Source organism: Balaenoptera borealis (genome assembly GCF_965194805.1).
Source record: "Balaenoptera borealis genome assembly, contig: HAP1_SCAFFOLD_1776, whole genome shotgun sequence".
Taxonomy (NCBI): domain Eukaryota; kingdom Metazoa; phylum Chordata; class Mammalia; order Artiodactyla; family Balaenopteridae; genus Balaenoptera; species Balaenoptera borealis.
The window spans coordinates 53111-75680 of record NW_028122471.1 but is presented as its reverse complement, the minus strand read 5'-3'; the positions used below and the strand labels follow the sequence as shown (position 1 = coordinate 75680).

Below are 22570 nucleotides of genomic sequence, written 5' to 3'. Positions count from 1 at the left end.
ACTGTGGTCATTAAGTAATGAAGGATTTAAACAAAAATAAATAGGTTTTTTGGTAGAAGTTTTTAAAGGGTTTCTTCCGCCTGTGTGCCAAATAGTTAGCCATGAAATGGTGTTCTCAGACCAAATGAGAAGAAAGTACCTAATGTTTCTATAATAATTGTAAGTGATAATATTATAAATTAGTAAACCAAACTATTATAGTAGCTTTATATACATTCACTCAATTTATTACTGTCCACATTGTAAGTGAAGAAATAGAGGCTAAGATTTATTTCCATTTGTCACACAGCAAATGATGACCAAGCTAAGACAGGAGCCCAGGACTCACACTCCAAAACACAATTTCACAGGGACACATATTCACCTCCTTATGCTTCATTTTTAAATAAGTTAATAGTAAAATTAGTCAAGGTGGTTTTTACATACATAAATAGTTAAAGTAAACTATAGTAAAAAATTTTATGTACATTTGCATTGTACATATAATTAAGCTGAAATTATTGTTAGCCTTGGCATCTATCTATCACCTATCTATCTATCTATCTATCTATCCACCTACATTTAAGCTCGTTGGACTGCTTAGCTATTAGAAATCTATAGTGGATTTGCATTTTAGAAATAAAATACAGACTCAAAGTATGAGAATAAGGAAATATGTGTGCAATATTATGTGTGTGCCAGGGTTGTAGGTAGGTAGATTGCTATCTCTATCCAATAAGTGTTAATTACTAGATAAGACTCAAGCTACAAGAGTTCCTAATGATTTTATTGTGAAGGATCCTTTCTGATAACTTCCCTGTATATGGAAAGATTCTTGCCTACCTACACTGCATGGCCTCCTCCCTGCTGGCTGCCCTTAGTGGCAATGCCTTTGCCAGTGCCAAGGACATAAAGAAGATCCTGGACCGTGTGGGCATCAAGGAGGTGGGTGACAACCTGGCTCAACAAGGTCACCAGTGAGCTGAAAGGAAAAATCCCTGAAGACATCAGTCACTGCTCAGGGTATCAGCGATCTGGCCAGCGCGCCCACCTCCGGAGGGCAGGTCTGCAGCTCCTGCTGCTGCTTCAGCCTTGGCATCAGCAGAGAAAAAAGACAGGAAGAAGAAGGCGTTGGAGGAGTCAGATGACTCCCTGGGTTTATCGTGTTGAAGAAGAGTTCTGCTCCCCTGCAAAAGTGATAAGATGTCATTTCTGACATCAGTGGTATCACCGATCCCCCATTCTGTTTAGTAGAAGCAAGTCACTAGATCCAGACCACACTTAAGGGCAAAGAATTACATGGAGGTAACTCATGTGGGTATCAGGGAGTGGGGATTCTTGGGAGCCATTTTAGAAAGTTGCCTACCTGATGTGTTTCTTGGCAACTAGACGAGTCTCTCTAAAAGTGAAGAAAGTCTAGAGACCATATTACTTAACCACTAAGCCTGAAAATTTTGTGAGAAAGACAACAATCTGGTTGAATTCATAAGTATGCAACCAAAATACAAAGTGCTGTAAGAGAGAAAATAATTAAAATAATTATTTTTGAAGGCATAAGCATAGTATGTCACACAGGAATTATCATTTGAGCTGAGTCTTTAAAAGATGAAGAAGATATTGAAAAGGAGGAAAGGAGGGTATTCTAGGTTGAGGAAACATCTTAAGCAAAGGCAGAGAGGTATTAAAGCTCATGTCAAGATGAGAAATTACAAGTAAGGTGGTACAATTGGTGCCCAGAATGTGTAGGGAAGGGTAAAGAAAATGCATTCAGAAAGGGAGCATGAGATCTCCTCTCTATTCTCATCTAGAATACAGTATTGTTAGGTACAGTCACCATACTGTACAGTACATCCCTAGGACTTATTTATTTTATAATTGGAAGTCTGTACACTTTGATCACATTTACTTTTTGCACACCTCGCACCCCTGCTTCAGGCAACCATTTCAAGATCGACACAAATATCAGATCATTGTGTTGTACACCTAAATTAATATAATGTTGTATGTCAATTATATCTCCATTTTTAAGAAAGAAAGAAAAGAAAGGAAGCCTGAGGCCTTATCAAACAGAACCTTAAATACCACATGGAGAAATTACAAAGTTTTTTAAGTGGGTTTTTGAGCCCATCCTCATTTCTGCTGTTTCTACTATATGTCCCTAGCTCAACATATGTCCAAAGAGACATATATCACTTCTCCAACTTTCCCCATCTGGTGAGTCTGGAAGGTAGTTATGCAAGGGACCTGCATTCCTGTAAACCTGCACTGGCTGGGTTACATTGTATCCATCTGGGTGACCGAGGTTAACCTCATCAGGATCAAGAGACAAGGGTGAGTCTGGATTTTCTGCAGTGTTTGAGCCGTAGACATTTCTTTCTAATTTGGCCAGTCTTTTTTCAAAAGGGCACTGTAAGTCATCTGCACATGTACTGAGAATAGGCATGCCGGTTGGCCCTTTCTTTTTTACTACTGTTCTTCAACTTCTTTATCGTTACCTGAATCAGAATCACCTGGGACAGTATTCCTGGACCCCATTCAAGACATAACTGAATCAGAATTTCTGGGATTATTGCCAAGAAATCTCCATTTTAAACAAGATACAGGCCATCTAATGGATACTGATGTTGGAACCAGTGTGCTAAATTCTCTAAATATTAGCATGGATTTGTGGAAATAAAACAGCTTAATGTTGCTATGAAGACATGTACATACTCAGAGAGTGTAGTTGACTTCTGAGGACTAAATAAAACCATTGGTTTCAATTCTGGATTGAAGCCATTATTTTTTCCTATTTTTTCTCAAATAATTGCCTTTCTCTTAACACTTCATGAATACATTACTTTGCATGTATGAGACTAGGTAGTTTATCTACCATTTAATATTTCCCTTTTTTTTTTTCCCTGAATAACTATATGAAACTATCAATATTTTGTATTCTCAAAGAAAGGTAACTTTGATTTATACTAGTATTGGCAACATTTTACTAGTACTTGTAATACAGAAAAGTAATACATACTTTGAAGAATCACTTATAAATATTCAACCATTTCATAAAGCCTTCAATGTGTTGTATACATGGAAATAATAATCATTAACACCACTATACTCATGGACTTAATTTAGAAATGATACCATTTTTCTCAGTATTATATGATGTGTAAATATAATAGAATCCAAGTTTGTTGTTATAGTTTATATTTTATTTTAAACTTTCAACTGCTTATGGGTACACTATCATAATCAAACTATTTAGGAGTAGTTTAAACCAGTAAAATTGCTCTATCAAAATCACATACAAAACGATGTCAGGCTTTTTTTTTTTCTACTTAATTAGTATCTGATTTTTCTCCAGAAATTAAAACCACTTGATGAGCTTTTCACCTAATGGTTGAAATTTGGATAAAAATTATATTTTAGATATGTACAGAAAATTTTAGTATCACATATCAAAATTGGAATTCAAAAAGAAGAAATATTTTTACATTGAAAATGTTATTTTACTGACATCATGGACTATATTGTATTTCATCTATTTGTATAGGGATCCTCTCAGGTGTGAACTTCTTAGTATCAGGGACTTTATCTTACACCTCTTTGATGCCTATGGTTTATTATACTCTCTGGAACACATAGATATGTACATAGTTAATGAATAAATTGTGAGTAGCTTGATAAGCATCCCATCCTGCTGATTTGGGTCTTGGAGTTCCTGGTAAGTTGCCTCTTCTCAGCCGCTGTGCTCACCCGGTATATGTGGGGTATGATGTAGCTGGAATGGACTGGACGCTGGAACAGGCTTAATGAAGTCCAGAGGGAAGACCTGTCAGCCCTTCTGCTAAGGCACCAGCACCCCAGGCAGTGGGCCTGTGTGCAGGGGAGCAGGATGTCGAAGACCCACGCGGCCTCTGTCTTGACCGCACCTTGTCCATGCAGATGCCACCGGCAACGCCCCGGCTGTCCTGCTCCCTCTCAAGGTCCAGGCTTTGAAGTGGGGTCAGGAGCTCCCAGGCAGGGGCTGACTTGGGCTGAGACTCCTGGGAGTAGCTGTGATCTCCATCTGCCGATGATGGGGAAAGGGACTTCCAGAAAGTGCCAGCAACCTCCTTGGACTTGCTAGTCAGTCCCCCCAGGCCAGGCTCCCTGTCCCAGAAGACCCCAACCCAGTCCCAACCCACAGCCACAGAGGGCAGGTAGGCGGGCTCAGAGGCCCTGTGAGTCAGGACAGGGTGACATGTGGTTCCAAAGGGCGGTGACGCCATTCCAGGAGGCCTGGGGACTGTGGGAGCTGATAGCTGCATCAGTCTCCTTGGAAGTAGAAGCCTTGCTGGAAGTGCAGACCTGGAGGCAAGTGGGAGCTGCACCCCCAGCAACAGGCCCCTGGGGCAAAGTTCCTGCGTGGCCCCTGGCAATGACTGCTGTTCCTGGCACAACGGCGATGTGCCCCGCGGAGCCCACCGCAGCTGCAGCCCCATGGTTGGAATCCTTCTTTCCTTTTAATATATATTTTAATATTTCTTATCACCAGGGATTAGTTATCTATTGCTGCATAACAAATTACAATGGAGTTTCTTTGGGTCAGGAATTCTTTTTTTTCTTTTTTAATAAATTTATTTATTTTATTTTTATTTATTTCTGGCTGCGTTGGGTCTTTGTTGCCGCCTGCGGGCTTTCTCTAGTTGTGGCGAGTGGGGGCTACTCTTCGTTGCGGTGCACAGGCTTCTCATTGTAGTGGCTTCTCTTGTTGCGGAGCACGGGCTCTAGGGCACGTGGGCTTCAGTAGTTGTGGCACACAGGCTCAGTAGTTGTGGCTTGCGGGCTATAGAGCGCAGGCTCAGTAGTTGCGGCTCACGGGCTTAGTTGCTCCGCAGCATGTGAGATCTTCCCAGACCCAGTCTGGAACCCATGTCCCCTGCGTTGGCAGGCGGATTCTTAACTACTGCGCCACCAGGGAAGCCCTGGGTCAGGAATCCTGAAAGGATTCATCTTAATATCTGCCCCAGGAAGTCTGGAAGACTTGACAGCTGGGGGCTGGAATCTTCGGATAGCTCTTGTACTTCAGAAACCCAAAGGCACTGAAACTTTTTGCTTTCTGCAGCTAATTAAACTCCAGGTAAGGAGTGATGTCAGTCTTCTTTTCTTATCAATGAAGCATAATATAATTGAGGTTCAGTCATGTTGTTGTAGCACGTATCACTGTTTTGTTCCTTTTTACTGTTGAAGAATTTTATTGTATGGATATGCCACGGTTTATCTATTCACCAAAAGATAGACATTTGAATTGTTCCCAGTTTGGGACTATATGCATAATATTTCCATGCACATATGCAGACAGGCTTTTTGTGGCCATTCATTTCATTCTCTTGCGGAGAGACCTAGGAGTGGAGTTGTTGGCTTATAAGTTCACGTTTAAGGTTTAAAGAAAATTCCAATGTATATTCCAAAATGACTATACAACTTTGTATTTCTGACAGTGATCCTTTCCATCAGCAATCCATTTTATTTCTCTCACCTATGATTTGTGAATTTCAGTGTATAAGTCCTACCTTTATTTTGCTAAATTTATTCCTAAATATTTTATTATCTTTGATTCTATTGTGAATTGAATTTTTCTCAGTTCTGTGTCAGTTTCTTCTTTGCTAGTATATTAGGTATAAAATGGCCATTTTTTATATTGCTCTCTTATCCCACAGCCTTAATATACTTGATTTGATCTATAAGTGTTTTGTGGATTCTTTAGGGTTTCCTACCTACAGGGTCTGGTCATTTTTTGATAAAAATACGTTTTCTTTTCCATCTGAATACTTTTTAAATTTTTATTTTTATTTGTTTGCACTGGATAAACCCTTAAGTGCAATGGTCAATATGTGGTCAGAGCAGACATTCTTGCCATGTGCTCAATATTAAAGAGAAAATATTTAGTCTTTCACCATTGAGTATGATACTGGCTATGGTTTTCTTATAGATGGACTATGTCAGGTTGAAGATGTTGCCTTCTATTCATTATTTGTTGAGAATTTTTAGTAAAATCATGAATGGATAAATTTTGTCAAATGCTAATGCTGAGTCTATTGAGATGGCTATGTGATTTTTTTGTTCTTTCTTCTGTTAATATGATATATCACATTGACTATTATTAGATGTTAAACTAACCTTTCATCCATAGGATAAATGCTATTTGGTCATTATACATTAGTTTTCTAATAAGCTTCTGGCATCAACTTGCTAATATTTTGTTAAGGAATTTTTGTACCTATTTTCATGAGTGATATTAGTCCATGCTTTGGTTTTTTTCTGATGTTTTAAATTGACTTTTGGTATTAAGAAACAACAAATAAGCTGGTGTTTTCTCCTCTATTTTCTCTATTTTCTGAGAGGGTTTGCAAAGAATTGATATTATGTGGTCTATAAGTAGTTGATAGACTTTCTCAGTGAAGCCATGAGGGCATGACTTTTTCTTGGTGGGGAGATTTTTAATTACAGCTTAATTTTTTCCACTTGTTTTAGGTCTATTAAGATTTTCTCTTTAATTTTGCAGTCAGTTATGACAATTTATGTCTTCCTAGGAATCTGTCCAGTTCATCTATGTTAACTAAAATTTTGACATAAATTTATAATATTATTTTATAATATGTATTTCACTTATGGTATTTCACTGCTCCTTTGTTATTGATTTTCATAATTTCGCCTTAATCTTTTTTATTTTCTTAGTTTAAGCCATACTTTAAAATACTACTAATAAGGCAGTTCTAACTCAAATTGACTCAAAAAGTTATGGGATTTGATTGAGATATCACCAAGGATAAAGAAAGAAGATCTAACAAAACATTCTTGAAGCCATGAGGGACAAAAATAGAATTAATTATCGATAATTTTATCTGAGCCCAAAACTATTAATAAGCTAGTTATGCAATATAAGCAACATGGGTCAGTGATAATTGGAGTTTAAATGGCTTGACTACTAAGAACACAGCAATTAATTGTGTAAGATTTTAGTTATTTAATATTTACAAAGTTCATAATTGAATTTACTTTCTAAGTATTCAATGATAACTAGTTTCTAATTTGGCAAAGATTCGGATAATAATGCTCATGCCAAATCAAGTTTAAACAAATTTCATCATTGCTGTTTCAAAGATTAGATGAGTCAGAAAGGAAATAAGTCATTACTTTTTCACATCATTTAATGAATTATAAATGAAAACATTTATATATATATATATATTACTTTAATAAATATATTACTTTGGGAAAAGATCAATTCTTACTTGAGTATAGTAGTTCTCAAACAGAAATGTTACTATGTACCCAGACAGATTTACAAATATAAGGTGACATTTTTAAACATTTAACTATAAAAAGTTTTACAAATATGCAGTAGAAGAGAGAATTATATAATGAAACCCATAAACCCATCACTCATTTTTGACAGTATGAATAGCTTGTCTTTGTTGTTATTATAGTTTTTCCTCTATTCTTGTTTGGGCATTTATTTTGTAATTTCCACAGTGATGACTAGTGACATTTAAAATTCAGTATTTCTACAAATCCTACAGTGCACAGGAAAATCTCACACAACAAAATATTTGTCTTAGCTAAAATACCAAAAGCACACCTTTGAGAAACACTTTTAATAATAAGATGTTACAATACTGATCATATTTTGAGCCATAGTACTCATTGGGACAGATGTTCAAATCTATATTGCAGATTTATATTTAAAACTACCAAAAGGGAATTTTTCATGGGTAAAAATAAGCTTGAATTAATAACTTATTTATACATTATAAAATTAAATCTGTACTATAAACATAATTGTGAGAGAAGTCTTGCCCCATCCTCACACTAACTTAAAATAAAACTATAATCCTGAGGGAAAAAAAAACACTTTCTTCTTCATATGTCCTTGGGACTTGTAAATTATGTACCAAGTAAAATAGGAAGTAGTGGCTGATTTGTACATTGTACAGAAGTTGAATAGGTTAATATATAATAGAGTTTAAGAGCATGGACTTGAAACTAGGACACTTGGATTCAAAACCCATCTTACCACTTTTAACTTGGAATTTTTGGAAGAGTTACATTCCCCCTCCGTTCTTCAGAGTTCCATATACAATAAGGGATAATATAAATTTATTTATTTATTTTTGGCTGTGTTGGGTCTTCGTTTCTGTGCGAGGGCTTTCTCTAGTTGTGGCAAGCGGGGGCCACTCTTCATCGCGGTGCGCGGGCCTCTCACTATCGCGGCCTCTCTTGTTGCGGAGCACAGGCTCCAGACGCGCAGGCTCAGTGGTTGTGGCTCACGGACCCAGTTGCTCCGCGGCATGTGGGATCCTCCCAGACCAGGGCTCGAACCCGTGTCCCCTGCATTGGCAGGCAGATTCTCAACCACTGCGCCACCAGGGAAGCCCCTACAATAAGGGATAATAATGGTCTCTATATTAGAGTTGCCTGTGAAACCTAAATGAGCTTACTTGTGAAATGTGTCTTAGAATATGGGTACATTGTAAGTATTATGAAGTATTAGGCATTGATTTTGCTGTAGTTTTTGATAATTTACAGTTTGTTTAGGAAAGTGAACCTAATTTAACCAAACTGTTGATTTTATCTGTATTTTATGATATGTGAATACTTAATAACAATAACAGAAGATGAGCTAGATCATCTCCACAAATGACAGTTGGTGATAAGAGTAATGATAATTTACCAAAACTAATCTAACATTCTGTAGAACACTCATTTAATACAACAAACTTAAAAACTTATGAATTAGCACCTATTAATACCACGAGCTGAAGAAAGATTAAATAACTTGTAAAAACTGAACCAGACCTTTTCTACCAGATAAGATAATGCCATGTAACCAATATTAATTTTTGAATAAATAGATATTTTTTGCATCCTTCTCCAAGATTACCAATACACCTTCTATAAACACAACCCATATTACAAAATATACCATTTCTCTTCCCTTTATGTTATCTGTGCCTGCACTGGTACACAATGTTGGATTTCACTGTGTCATATATGAATATGTGAACATTTCTTAAGCTACGGCTGATGGTGCTTTTTTTTTTTTTAGATAAATTTTAGCACAGCAGAATATTGTAGGCTTGTCAGAATCAGTCATGTGGTGAGATTTGTATGCATTCTTTAAAAGCATCCAGATAGAGATCTATAAGAATACTAACATTATGAATCTTCAGTGGCACTGCAGATGAAGAATCTAACACAATAACCAATCATTTAAAAAGGTCTGGTGGAATGAACATAATATTTGGATTTCCATAGTCCTGGGTTTGAATATTAACTCCCCATCCCTCTAGATGTGTGACTTTGGACAAGATCCTTCGACAATTGGGGGCACTTTATCCATCTGTAAAACTTCATTAGGTAAAATAAATAAGTTGAAAGATGTGCATTATGTTATGCCTTATTAGTTTAATTATTTCTGGTTTTCTTCAGCAAATGACAGAGAGGCCGGTAATATATCACAAGCTGGGGCTAAAAATTGTGATGGAATTTTGGCAGAGATAATTTTTCAAACTAATTTTTTTGGTACTTCAAGAAGGAAAGGCTGTTTATTCTTTCCTTTCTTATCACCAGCAAGTAATTTCAGGGTGCGTCATAGTTTTCCACAATCTCTCTCTTATTTCTACTTCCTTAAATTTATTTTAATTTTCGTCTATGCAAAGCAGTCTCTCCATTCTTGGAGTTTATCATCCTTTTTTGGAGGAATCATTTTGAGAGAGTTATTTAAATATGTAGATGATACTACCCAATAAAGTTATAGACACAACATAGAAAAGCATATGTTTTATCCAGTGAAAAATATCACTATTAGTGAAGATTGATCCTGTGAACTAACCCTGGTATGATGGCTACACTTGTGATGAAATACCAGCTAAATGTTTGACCTTAACTTTGGTGTTGATTTTCAGGGATAAATACTGGTATAGTGCACTGCTGGTGCTCTGACAGCGTGACATTGATAGCGCCAGTATTCATCTCTTTTTATTATAATTTTTTAAAAAATGTTTTTACTGGAGTATATTTGATTAACAATGTTGTGTTAGTTTCAGGTGTACAGCAAAGTGATTCAGTTATACATATACATGTATCTATTCTTTTTCAAATTTTTTTACCATTTAGATTATTACAGAATATTGAGCAGAGGTCCCTGTGCTATACAGTAGGTCCTTGTTGGTTATCTGTTTTAAATATAGCAGTGTCTGCATATAAATCCATCTTTTTATCATTTATATTTGGCACAATGCCTCAGCTTCCCATAAAGGAAAGGTCCTTTGGATTCCATATGAATGCTGATTTTTTTAAATGTTAATGCTATTTACTATAAGAGCAATAACTGATCAGATTTTGTAATCATCTTTTCTCCTTTTATATTTTTAACAGGTAACCCATTATTAACCAGCAGAGTCAACATATTAATTAATGTCCTAGATGTCAATGAATTTCCTCCAGAAATATCTGTGCCATATGAGACAGCTGTGTGTGAAAATGCCAAACCAGGACAGGTATCTTATCAATATTGTTAATTAAGAGTGTATAAACACCCACTATATGCATGTGTTTTAGGTTATATGACCTTGCATGAATATACACACATGGATCTTATGTCTTCATAAAAGAAACCATAAAAGATAGTAAATTCTTTTGAATTAATGGTATGTTTTGGATGTGGAGTTAATACCACAGGGGATAAAGTGATGATGGCCTAGTGAATATTCTTTGTATAACTAAAAGTTCTAGGATTGCAGATTCTGCTGTTTTCCATTTGTATACTGTGGAATTTCTAAAGAACTTGTGACTCTAAATCCAGGAAGCAAGCAACTTTAGACTACATTCTTCTATAGTATTTCTTGCTTTGCTCACATGCTTTTATGAAAGGGTGCATAACAATTCTTAAGCCCTTGAAAAATGGAAAGCTTTCTCTGGTGGCCTTGAGTAGAGCATCTGGGTTATTCAAGATATCTGAATTACATTTTCTTATTACGTATTGCTCTGGAGGGAGGTTCTGGTGGGGAGAGGATATGAGGAAGAACCATATAGTTGATGAAAGTTGTCGTCAAAATCCTAGAGTTTATGTGGACCATGGTGGGAAGCTAGCTTTTTTCTACACTATTATAAATGAATGAGTGAATATATAATATGATATGATATAATATAATGTAATATAACATAATATAATATGATAGGAACCAGTCATGAGCAAATGGTAAGAGTGTGATATGAAACAAGAATATAATTAATCCAAAATTGTATACCTAGGTTCCAAAAGAAAAATACATCAGTATGCTTTGCTTTGCTGTCTATTTCAATTACCTTTAAATAGCATAACTACTCATTTAAGTAAATTTGAAGTTTTAATTCTTACTTGAAGAAATATCTCAATATTTAGAACGGTATCTTTATTGAAAAAGGTCCTTTTTTAATATCTAGTATTTGTTTCAATTTGAATGTTTTCTACTGCTTCATAGAATATTTGTCCCATAGTTCTAATCCTGTGATGTTCACTAGCCTTATAGGTATTAAGTTAATATTAAATACAAGTTAAAGTAAATGTTCTCATTCACACATGCCCCATTTCAAGTGCTCAGTAGCTGTATGAGACGAGTGGCTACCATTTTTATTAGCTTAGATCTACAGTATTTCCATCAGTACAGGAACTTCTAGTGGACCGTGCTGCTTTATTACTGCTTTTGATAATTTGGGGAAAGTATTAACTTTATTACAGTATGACTTAGTCATATTTTCCCAAGTGATAAATTTGGATCGTTAATTTTGAATAGACACAGAAATAAATTTTTTTAAAGTTTTAACACTTTATCACTTTAAATGCATCCAAAATTTACATGGGGTGAACCTAGTGCCTGATTTATTGTCTGAAATAGTAGATGCTGCATAAATGTCTACATAAATAAATAACCTGAATTGGTTGTTTGCAGAGTTATAAGAGGTTTACCAAAATTCTACAACTTAGCTATTCTCCACTTTTCAGAGCCTTCTACTGCCACCCCAAAAATCCAATCCTTTATTTTTAGGTAATTTAGGAACATTAATTATTTCACAGCAATCAGAATTTTGTAATGCACTAAGTGAAAGCCTTTTGGAAATAGAACTCTATTTAATGCTTCTATGTTTTTCCAGTAAATTAAAGAGTTTAAAAAGTTGGGAATAGTAGAAGTTATTAGAGATAACTTGATTTTCTTATATTTAGACAAAGTGGTAAGGAATCTGTGTGGACATTGGAAGCTCTTTTTTTCTAATAAATACCTGTGGGGTATTCTGTGTCCTCTTGGGCCACATTTCCATACAAAACATAACCCTGAAATGTCTGAAATGTAGTATATGAGCATTTTCTGCTTTTGACCCCAGCCATCCTGACCCTTGTCTAGAAACTATGCATAGGAACTATCTATCTCTTCTGGACTATAATTGAATATGCATGCATGTATATATGTACGTATGCCTTATTAGCTATGTATCTATGTGTCTATCTATATTCAAAAGAAGTAAGAGAAAAGAAAGATGATGCTATATAAATCCATAGTGATTTACATGATGAACCAATGAAATAAGGGAGTTGTTTTACTTAGGGCAATAACTCTCAAGTGTCAATTACAGATAAGTACCAGTTTATACCAAAAATTTCATCTCCGTATGCTGTTTTAAAGGATGTTTCTCCATGGTAAAGTTATGTTCTTGATAAGTTTTGATGTTAATTTAGTAAATAATTGTGCTAGTTGATAGCAAAGGCAAAACAAAACAGAACTTCACAAATTAATCCCCACATAATTTAAAGAAATTTTATGGGTGAGATATAGTAATCTGAGCACATGTGAAGGAAAGTTGAAGTTTTACAGGGTCTGTATGGTAATTATTTGACTAAATTGCCATATTTAGCCTTCGGTGTTGAATCCATGACAATTCTAAAGGCTAAATAGATCCTGTGTGACTGATTTACACTAAAATAGGGAACTGAATTTCTCATTAGAGGACCCATTGTCAAAATACAAAGTACTAGTACTGCACTAGACACTAGAAGCCCCAGTGTATACATTTGTGAGTTCCTGTGTGTTTCTGTGTGTGCCTACGAGCACACAGAGCTATATGGGAAGGTAGATCATAGTCATAAGACTGGGTTTCAACCATGGAATAAAAACAAAAAGGGATAAATAACTGACATGTTTAATGGCATCAATCTAAGAGCACAGGATGCAGGCTTTGCCCACTGGGAGCAGGATGTCATACTTGAAATCTAAGGTCTTCCCCTGGCACATTCAAACTTAGTCTAAGAGTGTGGTCACCTGAGCAGCACACTGCTTTTATCCTCTTTGGCACACACTTCCTGAAATTCTTCCTGATGCAAAACCATTGGATATGTTAATAAATACCTCAAAGCCATTCTGATTTGCTTACGTATATAGTGAATTATCAGTTTCATAGTTTGGCTCTTGGAAGTTAACCTCCAAATTCTTCAGGGCATCTCATTGAAGTATCAGAATTTTAACTACTTAGATTACACACTTATGGGAACAATTTAGGAAAAATTTTGAAACAAGATTGGTCATACTTACTTCTTAAGAAAAAATATTCTATGAAAACACAATTTGTATCTTATCCACTGGGGGAAAGGAAACATAACAACAAAAACAGATCTACATCCTGTGTATCTCTTTCTCATCATTTTACTTAGTTATGAAAATAAAACTCATTCTCACAAACATGAAGATACTAAAATTTTGCTTTGCAAGGACTTTTAAATAATCAGGTTAGAAAGCATTTATTTCATGTAACTTAAAATGCAAGCAAGTACATTTTAATTTTATTTTGCTTATTAGTGAGAATTTTCAATGTCATTAACCTTTTTAGTTATGTAGATATCGATTTGGAAGTAGCCCATACCCTATGCTTGTACCTGCCATTATTAACTGTAAATATTTAGCTATTTGTTTATAAAAATATTTGTAAATAATTGGCCTACTGATATGAATTCGAAAAATGTCATTTCTGTTTACTTGCATGTTTCATTAAAAAAACTTATTAGCCTGGTGTGTAGAGTTCCCTTTGAAACTGATGACTGATTTCAAGTCTCATCCCAACTTTGTTTCAGATAATTCAGATAGTCAGCGCTGCAGACCGAGATCTTTCACCTGCTGGGCAGCAATTCTCCTTTAAATTATCACCTGAAGCTGCCATCAAACCAAATTTTACAGTTCGGGACTTCAGAAGTAAGTTTAACCACATAAAAATTTACCTTTTATCATGCAACTTTGTAAAAGGACACAAATGTAGAAATCCATGCTCTTCCTAAAAGCACTCAAGCTCATAAAAATATAGAAATCCATATATAAGAAATACAAAATTTTATGGCTAGCAGTAAGCTAAATGTTAACCTATATAGACTATATCTAATGAGGCAAATTACTTCCATTTATAATGTGGACATTCCCTTAATGAGTCAAACAAACAATAGGTTATCTGGGAAATTGAATACTTTTCATGTTTTAAATATATCATTTGTTCTACATGCACTGCTTGTACATACAAGTAACTGTTTTTTTGAATAACACATGGTATGGCGCAGGTCAAGAATACAGGCTTTGTAATGAGAATGATATAGGTTTTCACTCCCACTGCATTACTACCTAATGGCAGATTATCGATATATTAAATTATACTAAAGAATTTCAACCTCATAGTTAAAATAAATTAACCTCAGGGTTTATTTATTAAATAAAATAGTGTATGCAAATCCTTTAACACAATGCCTAAAACCTATTACCTTTAAGGTAATTTTAGCTACCACCTCTGCCATCATAACTACACTTAAATTTCTACCACCACTGCTACTACCATTACTATCACTAATACTAATATTATCACATCTGCTGCTACTACAATCTACAAAAATATAAAGGACCCTGGATTAGATATAATAAGGCTAAGTACTGATCAGTTGCTCTGACTTTATTTGTTCTGTGACTTTGGATATTTTATCTCTTCTAAGTTTCTGTAGACATAATATAGGGAATAAAAACTCCTGAGTTCATACTATTGGGTAGAAAAAAGCTAATTCTTGCTAGATTCTATGCTTATGGAACAAATGAACAAGTGATAAGATGGATGATATAATGATGGTGATGATTGATAGGAATCAAAGGATGCTCTGAGAAAGTTAAAGTTAGTTTTCTTCAAATACTTGGGGGAAGGAAATTAGAGTCACAGAAGGAAATTCAATAAGATTTACGCCATCTAATAACGTAATGTGAGGAATGGCTGGGAATGAAACAAGGTCCCAATTATGAAAGGCCTAATAGGTAGGGATACCACATGTTTTATCATGAAAACTGGAGTATGTTTGAGAATAGCAGTGGACAGTGTTTGTAATTTTAATTAGAGCAGCACACCTAGAATAGGGCTGTCCAAGTCAAACTGGACCATACGGTCAACCTGTCTACAAGTCATTTAAAGAGTGTATAACTTAAATCCAATGACCTGAGAAGTCTTTGAAAGGTTTACACAAGAGTTTAACATATTCAGATTGGCACTTTAGCAAATCAGTCTGGATGCAGTTTGGAAAAGACAATAGAAGGATACAAGACTACTTCTGATACTATTGTAGAAAATGGATGAGAGAATCTTGGATTAGGATAATCCAATGGATTAAGGTAATGGCTGTGAGGATAGAGGTGAGTGGTTGGAGATAGAATACATAGAGCTTCATTCTAGATCTCCTAGATTCCTTATGTAAATATGATGAAGAAGAAGACTAATACGACTTCTAGATCATTGGCTTGGGTAACTAAGTAGATGGTCACATCATTCAGGAATGAAAGTATTGACTATTTTCCACCATTTTATCTTTGCTGGAGAATCTATATATGATTAATCATAATAATATGAATCAGATCATCTTGCCTCAAAGTATAGTATTTTGTCATGATCTGAACATGTATTTGCCACTCATGCCATTTACCATAGCCCCTGTTTTATCTTGATATATTTTAAGTGTAATTTTAAGTTTTTTTGTTTAAATGGATAGACACTTTTTTTCACCTTTTTTTTTTTCTTGTGAGAACATTTAAGTTCTATTCTTTTAGCAAATTTCAATTATACTGTGCAGTGTTATCAATTACAGTCACCATGCTATATGTCAGATCCTCAGACTTTATTCATCTTATAGCTGATAGTTTGTACCCTTTTATCAACCTCTCCCTATTTCTCCCACCCCCAGGCCCTGGCAACCATTTTTCTACTTTCTATTTCTATGAGTTCTGCTTTTTTTTTTTTTTCTTACATTCCGCATATAAGTGTTACCATGCAGTATTTGTCTTTGTCTGGTCTATTTCACTAGCATAATACCCTCCAGCTTCATCCATGTAGTCACAAATGGCAGGGTTTCCTTCTTTCTTATGGCTGGATAATATTCCATTGTGTGTATATACAATATATATCGCATTTTCTTTATCTGTCAATCGATGGAAACCATTTTACGGGTGATAATGAGCTTTAATATGTCTTTTTTCTTCCCACCATGGACAGCATAATGAATTCTATATGGTCACATATCAATAATAATACTGGGTTGAAAATAAATCTTTAAAAAAGGGGAGACTGCCTTTTGACATAACATGTTCAAGAATATCAAACCCTTAGCTCCCTAAGTGCAAATACACCGGAGTCTCTGACTTCCTATTTCTATTAATCACTTTCACCCAGGTTTCAGGCTTTAATCCTTGACTGTTCCTTTCCCCAGACTCAAGTATACAACCATCAATGGCTGAAGATTTCAATATTGATTCAACTAGTCCCCATTTTTCTATTCCTACCGTCAACACAAGTGCCTAACACCACTGACTCTTAGTGGGAATATTATAATAGACATTTGGCAGGTTTATATTTTGTTTCTCAATTTAAAAATATCCTCTGTGTAATGACAAATTGATATTCCCCTGCCAAATTCTATCTTATCACATAAACTTTTCTCAGTTTTGTGCTTCCTACTGAAATGGGTATAGAGAAGGTGCTTAATTTTTCATTGTTGAAATTAGAATCTACAAATAGAATGAATGGAATATTACTGATATAGTAACATTTTTCTGACATACTTGTATTTTAATGAGTACTATATCTTTCTAAAATTATTTTACCTGATTCCAAAGTGGGTATCATGTATGGCTACAGTGGACTAAATATTAGTACATTTCTAAAAAACAGCAAAATGTTTCTGGGAGTGACTTCAATAGACTCAAAAAATGAAATAGTGTTATGAATAAAACAAAAATTCCACTTTTCTGTACAGAAATAAAAGAAGTAAAGAACAAGTGCATGCAAAATAACACTTTCAATAGAAATATTAGTTGTACTAATATAAAATCTTAAATTCTTATTGCCTTGGATTATTCCAAGTAAATGTTGTATCATTCATTGTATCAAAATTAAAATGAAGTACTTTTGTGATTATATTAAAGTGATGATTATTATAATTCATGATATTTAAATATTTTAATGAATCGATGTTTTTCACACATTTTATTTTCCTTTCCATGTTTCTTATGATGTTTTGCAAAAGTGAAAAAAACATATATATATATTCACACATATACATATATATGTATTATAGATATGGATTAGGGAAAAATCAAAAATCAAGCTTTATCTGAAATATTATATTGATATTTGTCAATTTTAAAGAACAGGTTCTTAGGTAAGATGTTATACTGACTCATCCTTTGTAATCTTGGCTCTTCTAATCATGTAAGAAAACATCCGCTGAAGTATTTTTTCTCTGTGAGATTTTGATGTCATAAAAAATAGTCTGTCAACACAACATACTCTTGTCTTGTAAACAATTTTCTATTCTTTCTGAATAGAAAATTTAATTCGTACACCAGACAAGATTAATGTCTCTTCTTTTCCTAAGGATTGTTTTGAATACATTTGATTACATTTTGGCAGCTTTCATAATGATAAAAGAAAGAATTAAAATATGGATGTATTTTGCTGACTCAAGAAGAGCTTCCTACTGTTTAACAGATACCAACTTGAAGATCTGAAGTGATGCTCATGGTAACCATCTTACCATAAATGTCATGTTTTGTAGACAACACAGCTGGCATTGAAACCCGAAGAAATGGATACAGCCGCAGGCAGCAAGAGTTGTATTTCCTCCCTGTTGTAATAGAAGACAGCAGTTATCCTGTCCAGAGCAGCACAAACACAATGACTATTCGAGTTTGTAGATGTGACTCTGATGGTACCATCCTGTCTTGTAACGTGGAAGCAATTTTTCTTCCTGTAGGACTTAGCACCGGGGCTTTGATTGCAATCCTACTGTGCATTGTTATACTCTTAGGTTGGTTTCAATATTAATCACATATTCTCCCTCTCTCTCTCCCCCTCCCTTCTTTGTGTATCTCACTCCTCATTTTAGCATGTAAATCAGTTTTTCTTCATTGAGATGCTACATTTGGATAGAAGGAAGACTATCTATCTATACTGAATTATATAATTATTATTAAAGTTAATTATATTATGAGTGTTAATTTTCTATTTTATTCCACATGGAAATATACCAATAGAAATAAATCAATAACATCATCAAAAATATAAAAGTATGTTCAAGCCCTAGGGAATTTTCAAGTAATAACAGTTTGTGGCACTTGCTGCGATGAACTTTTTTATGACAAATATCTCATTTGCAGCAACGGTTTTAAATTCATTTTTTACATCCTAGTAATTATTGCTGCCTAATAAAGTGTTGTATAACCTTTAAAATTATACTAGATGAACAGTAGTTGTCAAGTACCAGTTTGATAAAGAAATAAAGAAAAGAGAAAGAACAGGAAAGAAGTAGAAGGTAAAAGCACCTCCAAATTTTTTTTCCTGTCTAAAGTGCTGGCCAGACACAATTCTTATTCCACTTTTCTCAGATCTCCTCACATCAAAAACTCTAACCATTCCCACTAGAACAGAACAGAACACAGTGAAATATCAAGAAGTGCAGCAAAGGGAAAGGATTGAAGTAAATGTATTCTGTAACATCTCTGTGAGAATGAAAACCTACTTTAGGGGCTTCCCTCTTCCATCAGCTCTGTTCAGCTGACTGTATTTCATTTATTCATTCGCTGCCAGATTCACAAAAGCAAAGACAGATTTTCTATTTTTCTAAGCATTCCTTTAAATTAAAATTGCAACAGAAGTACAGTTGGGCACTGTGGGATCAGCTTATATATTCATGTTTATTATTTAACCAAAATATCCTGACAAATGCACATACCTACCTTTATCTCTAGGATAGAAAATAGAATTTTAAAAACTTACTAGGGTGTAAAGCATGGTACAAGGCATTATATACTAATTTGTGAAGAACATTCTCTGAGTCAGAAGCTCATTTTGGTTTGGAGGGTAGAGTTCTGGTCCAATTTGCATGATGCAGATATTAATTCCACGCAAATAACCTTGATGTGTAGAACAAAGTATTCTTTATGTCCTTAAAATTTAGAATTATAAATTATATCTGACATCTGTTTGTGCTGATGATATAAACCCCTTTAAAAGGGAAGATGCAAAATAGTGTTCTCACACCTGAAGTTGAGCAAGATCAATTAGGTGTTTAACTTCAAAACAAGCGCTTCTTTTTCATACTCTTGGGGGCTGTCTGAGTCCCAGAGTATTTCCGTATCCACCTAGCATGATTTGGCATATTGTGGATGCTGGTCTTTGTCCTCTTTGGCCCTCTTACAGTGTAACAATTCATGTTGCTTAGGTTAGCATTATCACATACTGTCATCTGCCACTCATTCATCCAAACATTTACCAAGTGTCCACCCTGCTCCTAGTTGTGGATTGCTAGTACACAGCTGCGAATGTTGACACTCTTAGTCTTGCCATGGGGTCTGCTTACAAATCCATCTATTCTTTGATCTCCTTAGCCAATCTCATACTCCTTTAGATATTCCAGTAGATTCTTAGCCATTTTAATGTCTTTTTTAGGGTGAGAGGTAGCATGAGAATCTTGTGGTGCTTGGGAACTTCTATTTGACCCTCAAGCACATCTAACTAGTCTCTTTCTCAGCCATAGATACTCTAAAGCCATTTTATACGTATGCAGGGTTTCTCTGTGAGGTTTACAGTCTCTCACACACTCTCTGGGTGAACAAACAATAGTGCTTTTAGTTCTGAGATTTGCCTAAAGCCTGGAAGGGGTGCAGAGTGCTAAACATCTCTGCAAGGCCCATTGTACAGAAGCTCTACCTATATCTCCTCTGTCTTCCTCCTTAATTTTGGAAGAAGAGGGAATAAATGGGCTTTTATCATCATGCAGTCTCCTACTTTCTAATCCTATGACAAGAGTCTTTCTTCCAGACTCTGTTATGGTAAATCAAACACTTTGGCTTTCAATCTATTGCCACCACTATGGAGGAGAGGGGGGGAGTATTATGCCGGGCAAAGTTGAGCACTGACTTCATGGTGTGAACCTGTGCTTATTTACTCCCAGAAAAAAAATAAACACTGTTGATGTAATGACGGCTGTGAGTTAATGGGGAACAAAGAGATATTCAATAATGAGGGTCTATAAATTAACTATTTCAAAATATTATCTTGCTTCAAGAAGGTAACCTGAATACTAGACTTTTGGTTTGGAAAATATCTCAATATGGTAGGACACAGAAATTTAAATAATTTGTGGTCTTAGCTGACATAATTTGAAAAGCTAAGGCCCTTATATTGTATATTCTCTCTCTCTCTTTCTTGTTTATTGTATTTAAAAGTGTCACGTAATTTGTGTTTATTTCATTATAAATACAGTAATGTTAACAACTGAGAAATATAGGTATGAATAATATCTAAGTGTTAGCTATGGGCAAACAATATTCAAGTTTTATTACTTCAATACTATACAGTTCTCTGTATGATTGGAACAACCATTCTTTTCTTTCTTTTTAAATTTTGTAACGCACACTTTTTACATGACACTGAGATATTTAAATACAATGCATGTTAAATATAAGGCTACAATTGTTTGATTTTTGTGAATAATTTTGCTATGGTTTCATATTAGCTACAATTTCAAAATGAAGTTGAATTTAAACAATGAAAAAAAGTCAACATAGATATGACCCTTATAGATTACAGTATGTTTACTTTGAAAATAATGGGGTACCATTAAAAACACTCAGCCAGCCCTGATCAATTTTATTTTTTATGGAGAGATGGGCTGACATATTCTCATATCGCAATTTTTGTCTTGTTCTAGCCATAGTTGTGCTGTATGTAGCTCTGCGAAGGCAGAAGAAGAAAGACACCCTGATGACCTCTAAAGAAGACATCAGAGACAATGTTATCCATTATGATGATGAAGGAGGTGGGGAGGAGGACACCCAGGCTTTCGACATTGGTGCTCTGAGAAACCCAAAAGTGATTGAAGATAACAAAATTCGCAGGGATATAAAATCAGACTCTCTCTGTTTGCCTCGTCAGAGACCACCAGTGGAAGATAACGCAGACATAAGGGATTTCATTAATCAAAGGCTACAGGAAAATGATGTGGACCCCACCGCCCCACCATACGATTCATTGGCGACATATGCCTATGAAGGCGATGGATCAGTAGCCGACTCTCTTAGTTCCATAGAGTCTCTGACCATGGAAGCGGACCAGGACTACACCTATCTAACAGACTGGGGACCGCACTTTAAAGTCTTGGCAGACATGTTTGGTGAAGAAGAGAGTTATAACACTGATAAAGTCACTTAGGGGAGAAGCAAAGGCTAAAACACAACCAACAAAAGAAATTTAAGAGAAAGGAACATAAATAGAAATCACACTTCTACACACACACCACACACACACCACACACACAAACACACATACCAGGCTTTCTAGGACAAGATTCCTTTGATTATTTGGTTTCTAGCAAGTTGCTATATTTATCATATTGTCAGTTTTGGTTTACTCTGCCAACACAAGGTAATTCCTAAAATGTGTACTTGCTTGGTTTTGTTCTGTTATTTTGGAAACACACTTGAGACAAGCTCAGGCCTATTAAATACAATTTACTGACGTGACAACCTAGAACGAAGATAGCTATGTGGCATCACGGTGGAAGAGTGTTAGATTTTTCTTAATTCCACTAAAGTGCCTATTGAAACTCTTATTATTTAAAGTCGTGTAGAGTACACTCTGCTGTGATGGCTTTGCGGGATTCAGACACAGAGGACATAAAACAAAGACACTGGCTTTATGTCAAGGAGCAATAGCAACACGCAGACTTCTCATTCCTTTTAAGGAAAAAAGAAGAATACTTTCTGAACTCCATCTTCTTATAATGAAAATGCTCTTTTTTTTCTTTTTTAAACTGTATGCCAAAACACATTTGTTTTTCCTACCCTCTGAGAAAAGTGAAATAAATGCGATAATATCAAATTCAATATGTAAGTCCCAAATTTTAAAAGCAATGTTTGATCTTAATATTGGTTCCTATTAAAGGTGTTCATGAAAATATTCATTGTTTTCCAAAGAAATAAAATTTTTAAAAAGAAAATTTTAAAAAATCCTCTTTATAAAG

General features: G+C 35.0%; 1 protein-coding gene across 1 annotated transcript in view; it reads left to right on the top strand.

Annotated features, from left to right (window-relative positions):
• Positions 1 to 22570, top strand: part of LOC309622191 (cadherin-12-like) — a gene marked incomplete at its 5' end in the record, with an annotated part of 31208 nt that extends 8638 nt beyond the window's left edge. The window contains 4 exons of the mRNA XM_082409318.1: positions 10390 to 10511; positions 14111 to 14228; positions 18104 to 18355; positions 21260 to 22570. Of these exons, the coding sequence (XP_082265444.1) occupies positions 10390 to 10511; positions 14111 to 14228; positions 18104 to 18355; positions 21260 to 21759 (992 nt within the window). The remainder of the gene's footprint in view (positions 1 to 10389; positions 10512 to 14110; positions 14229 to 18103; positions 18356 to 21259) is intronic.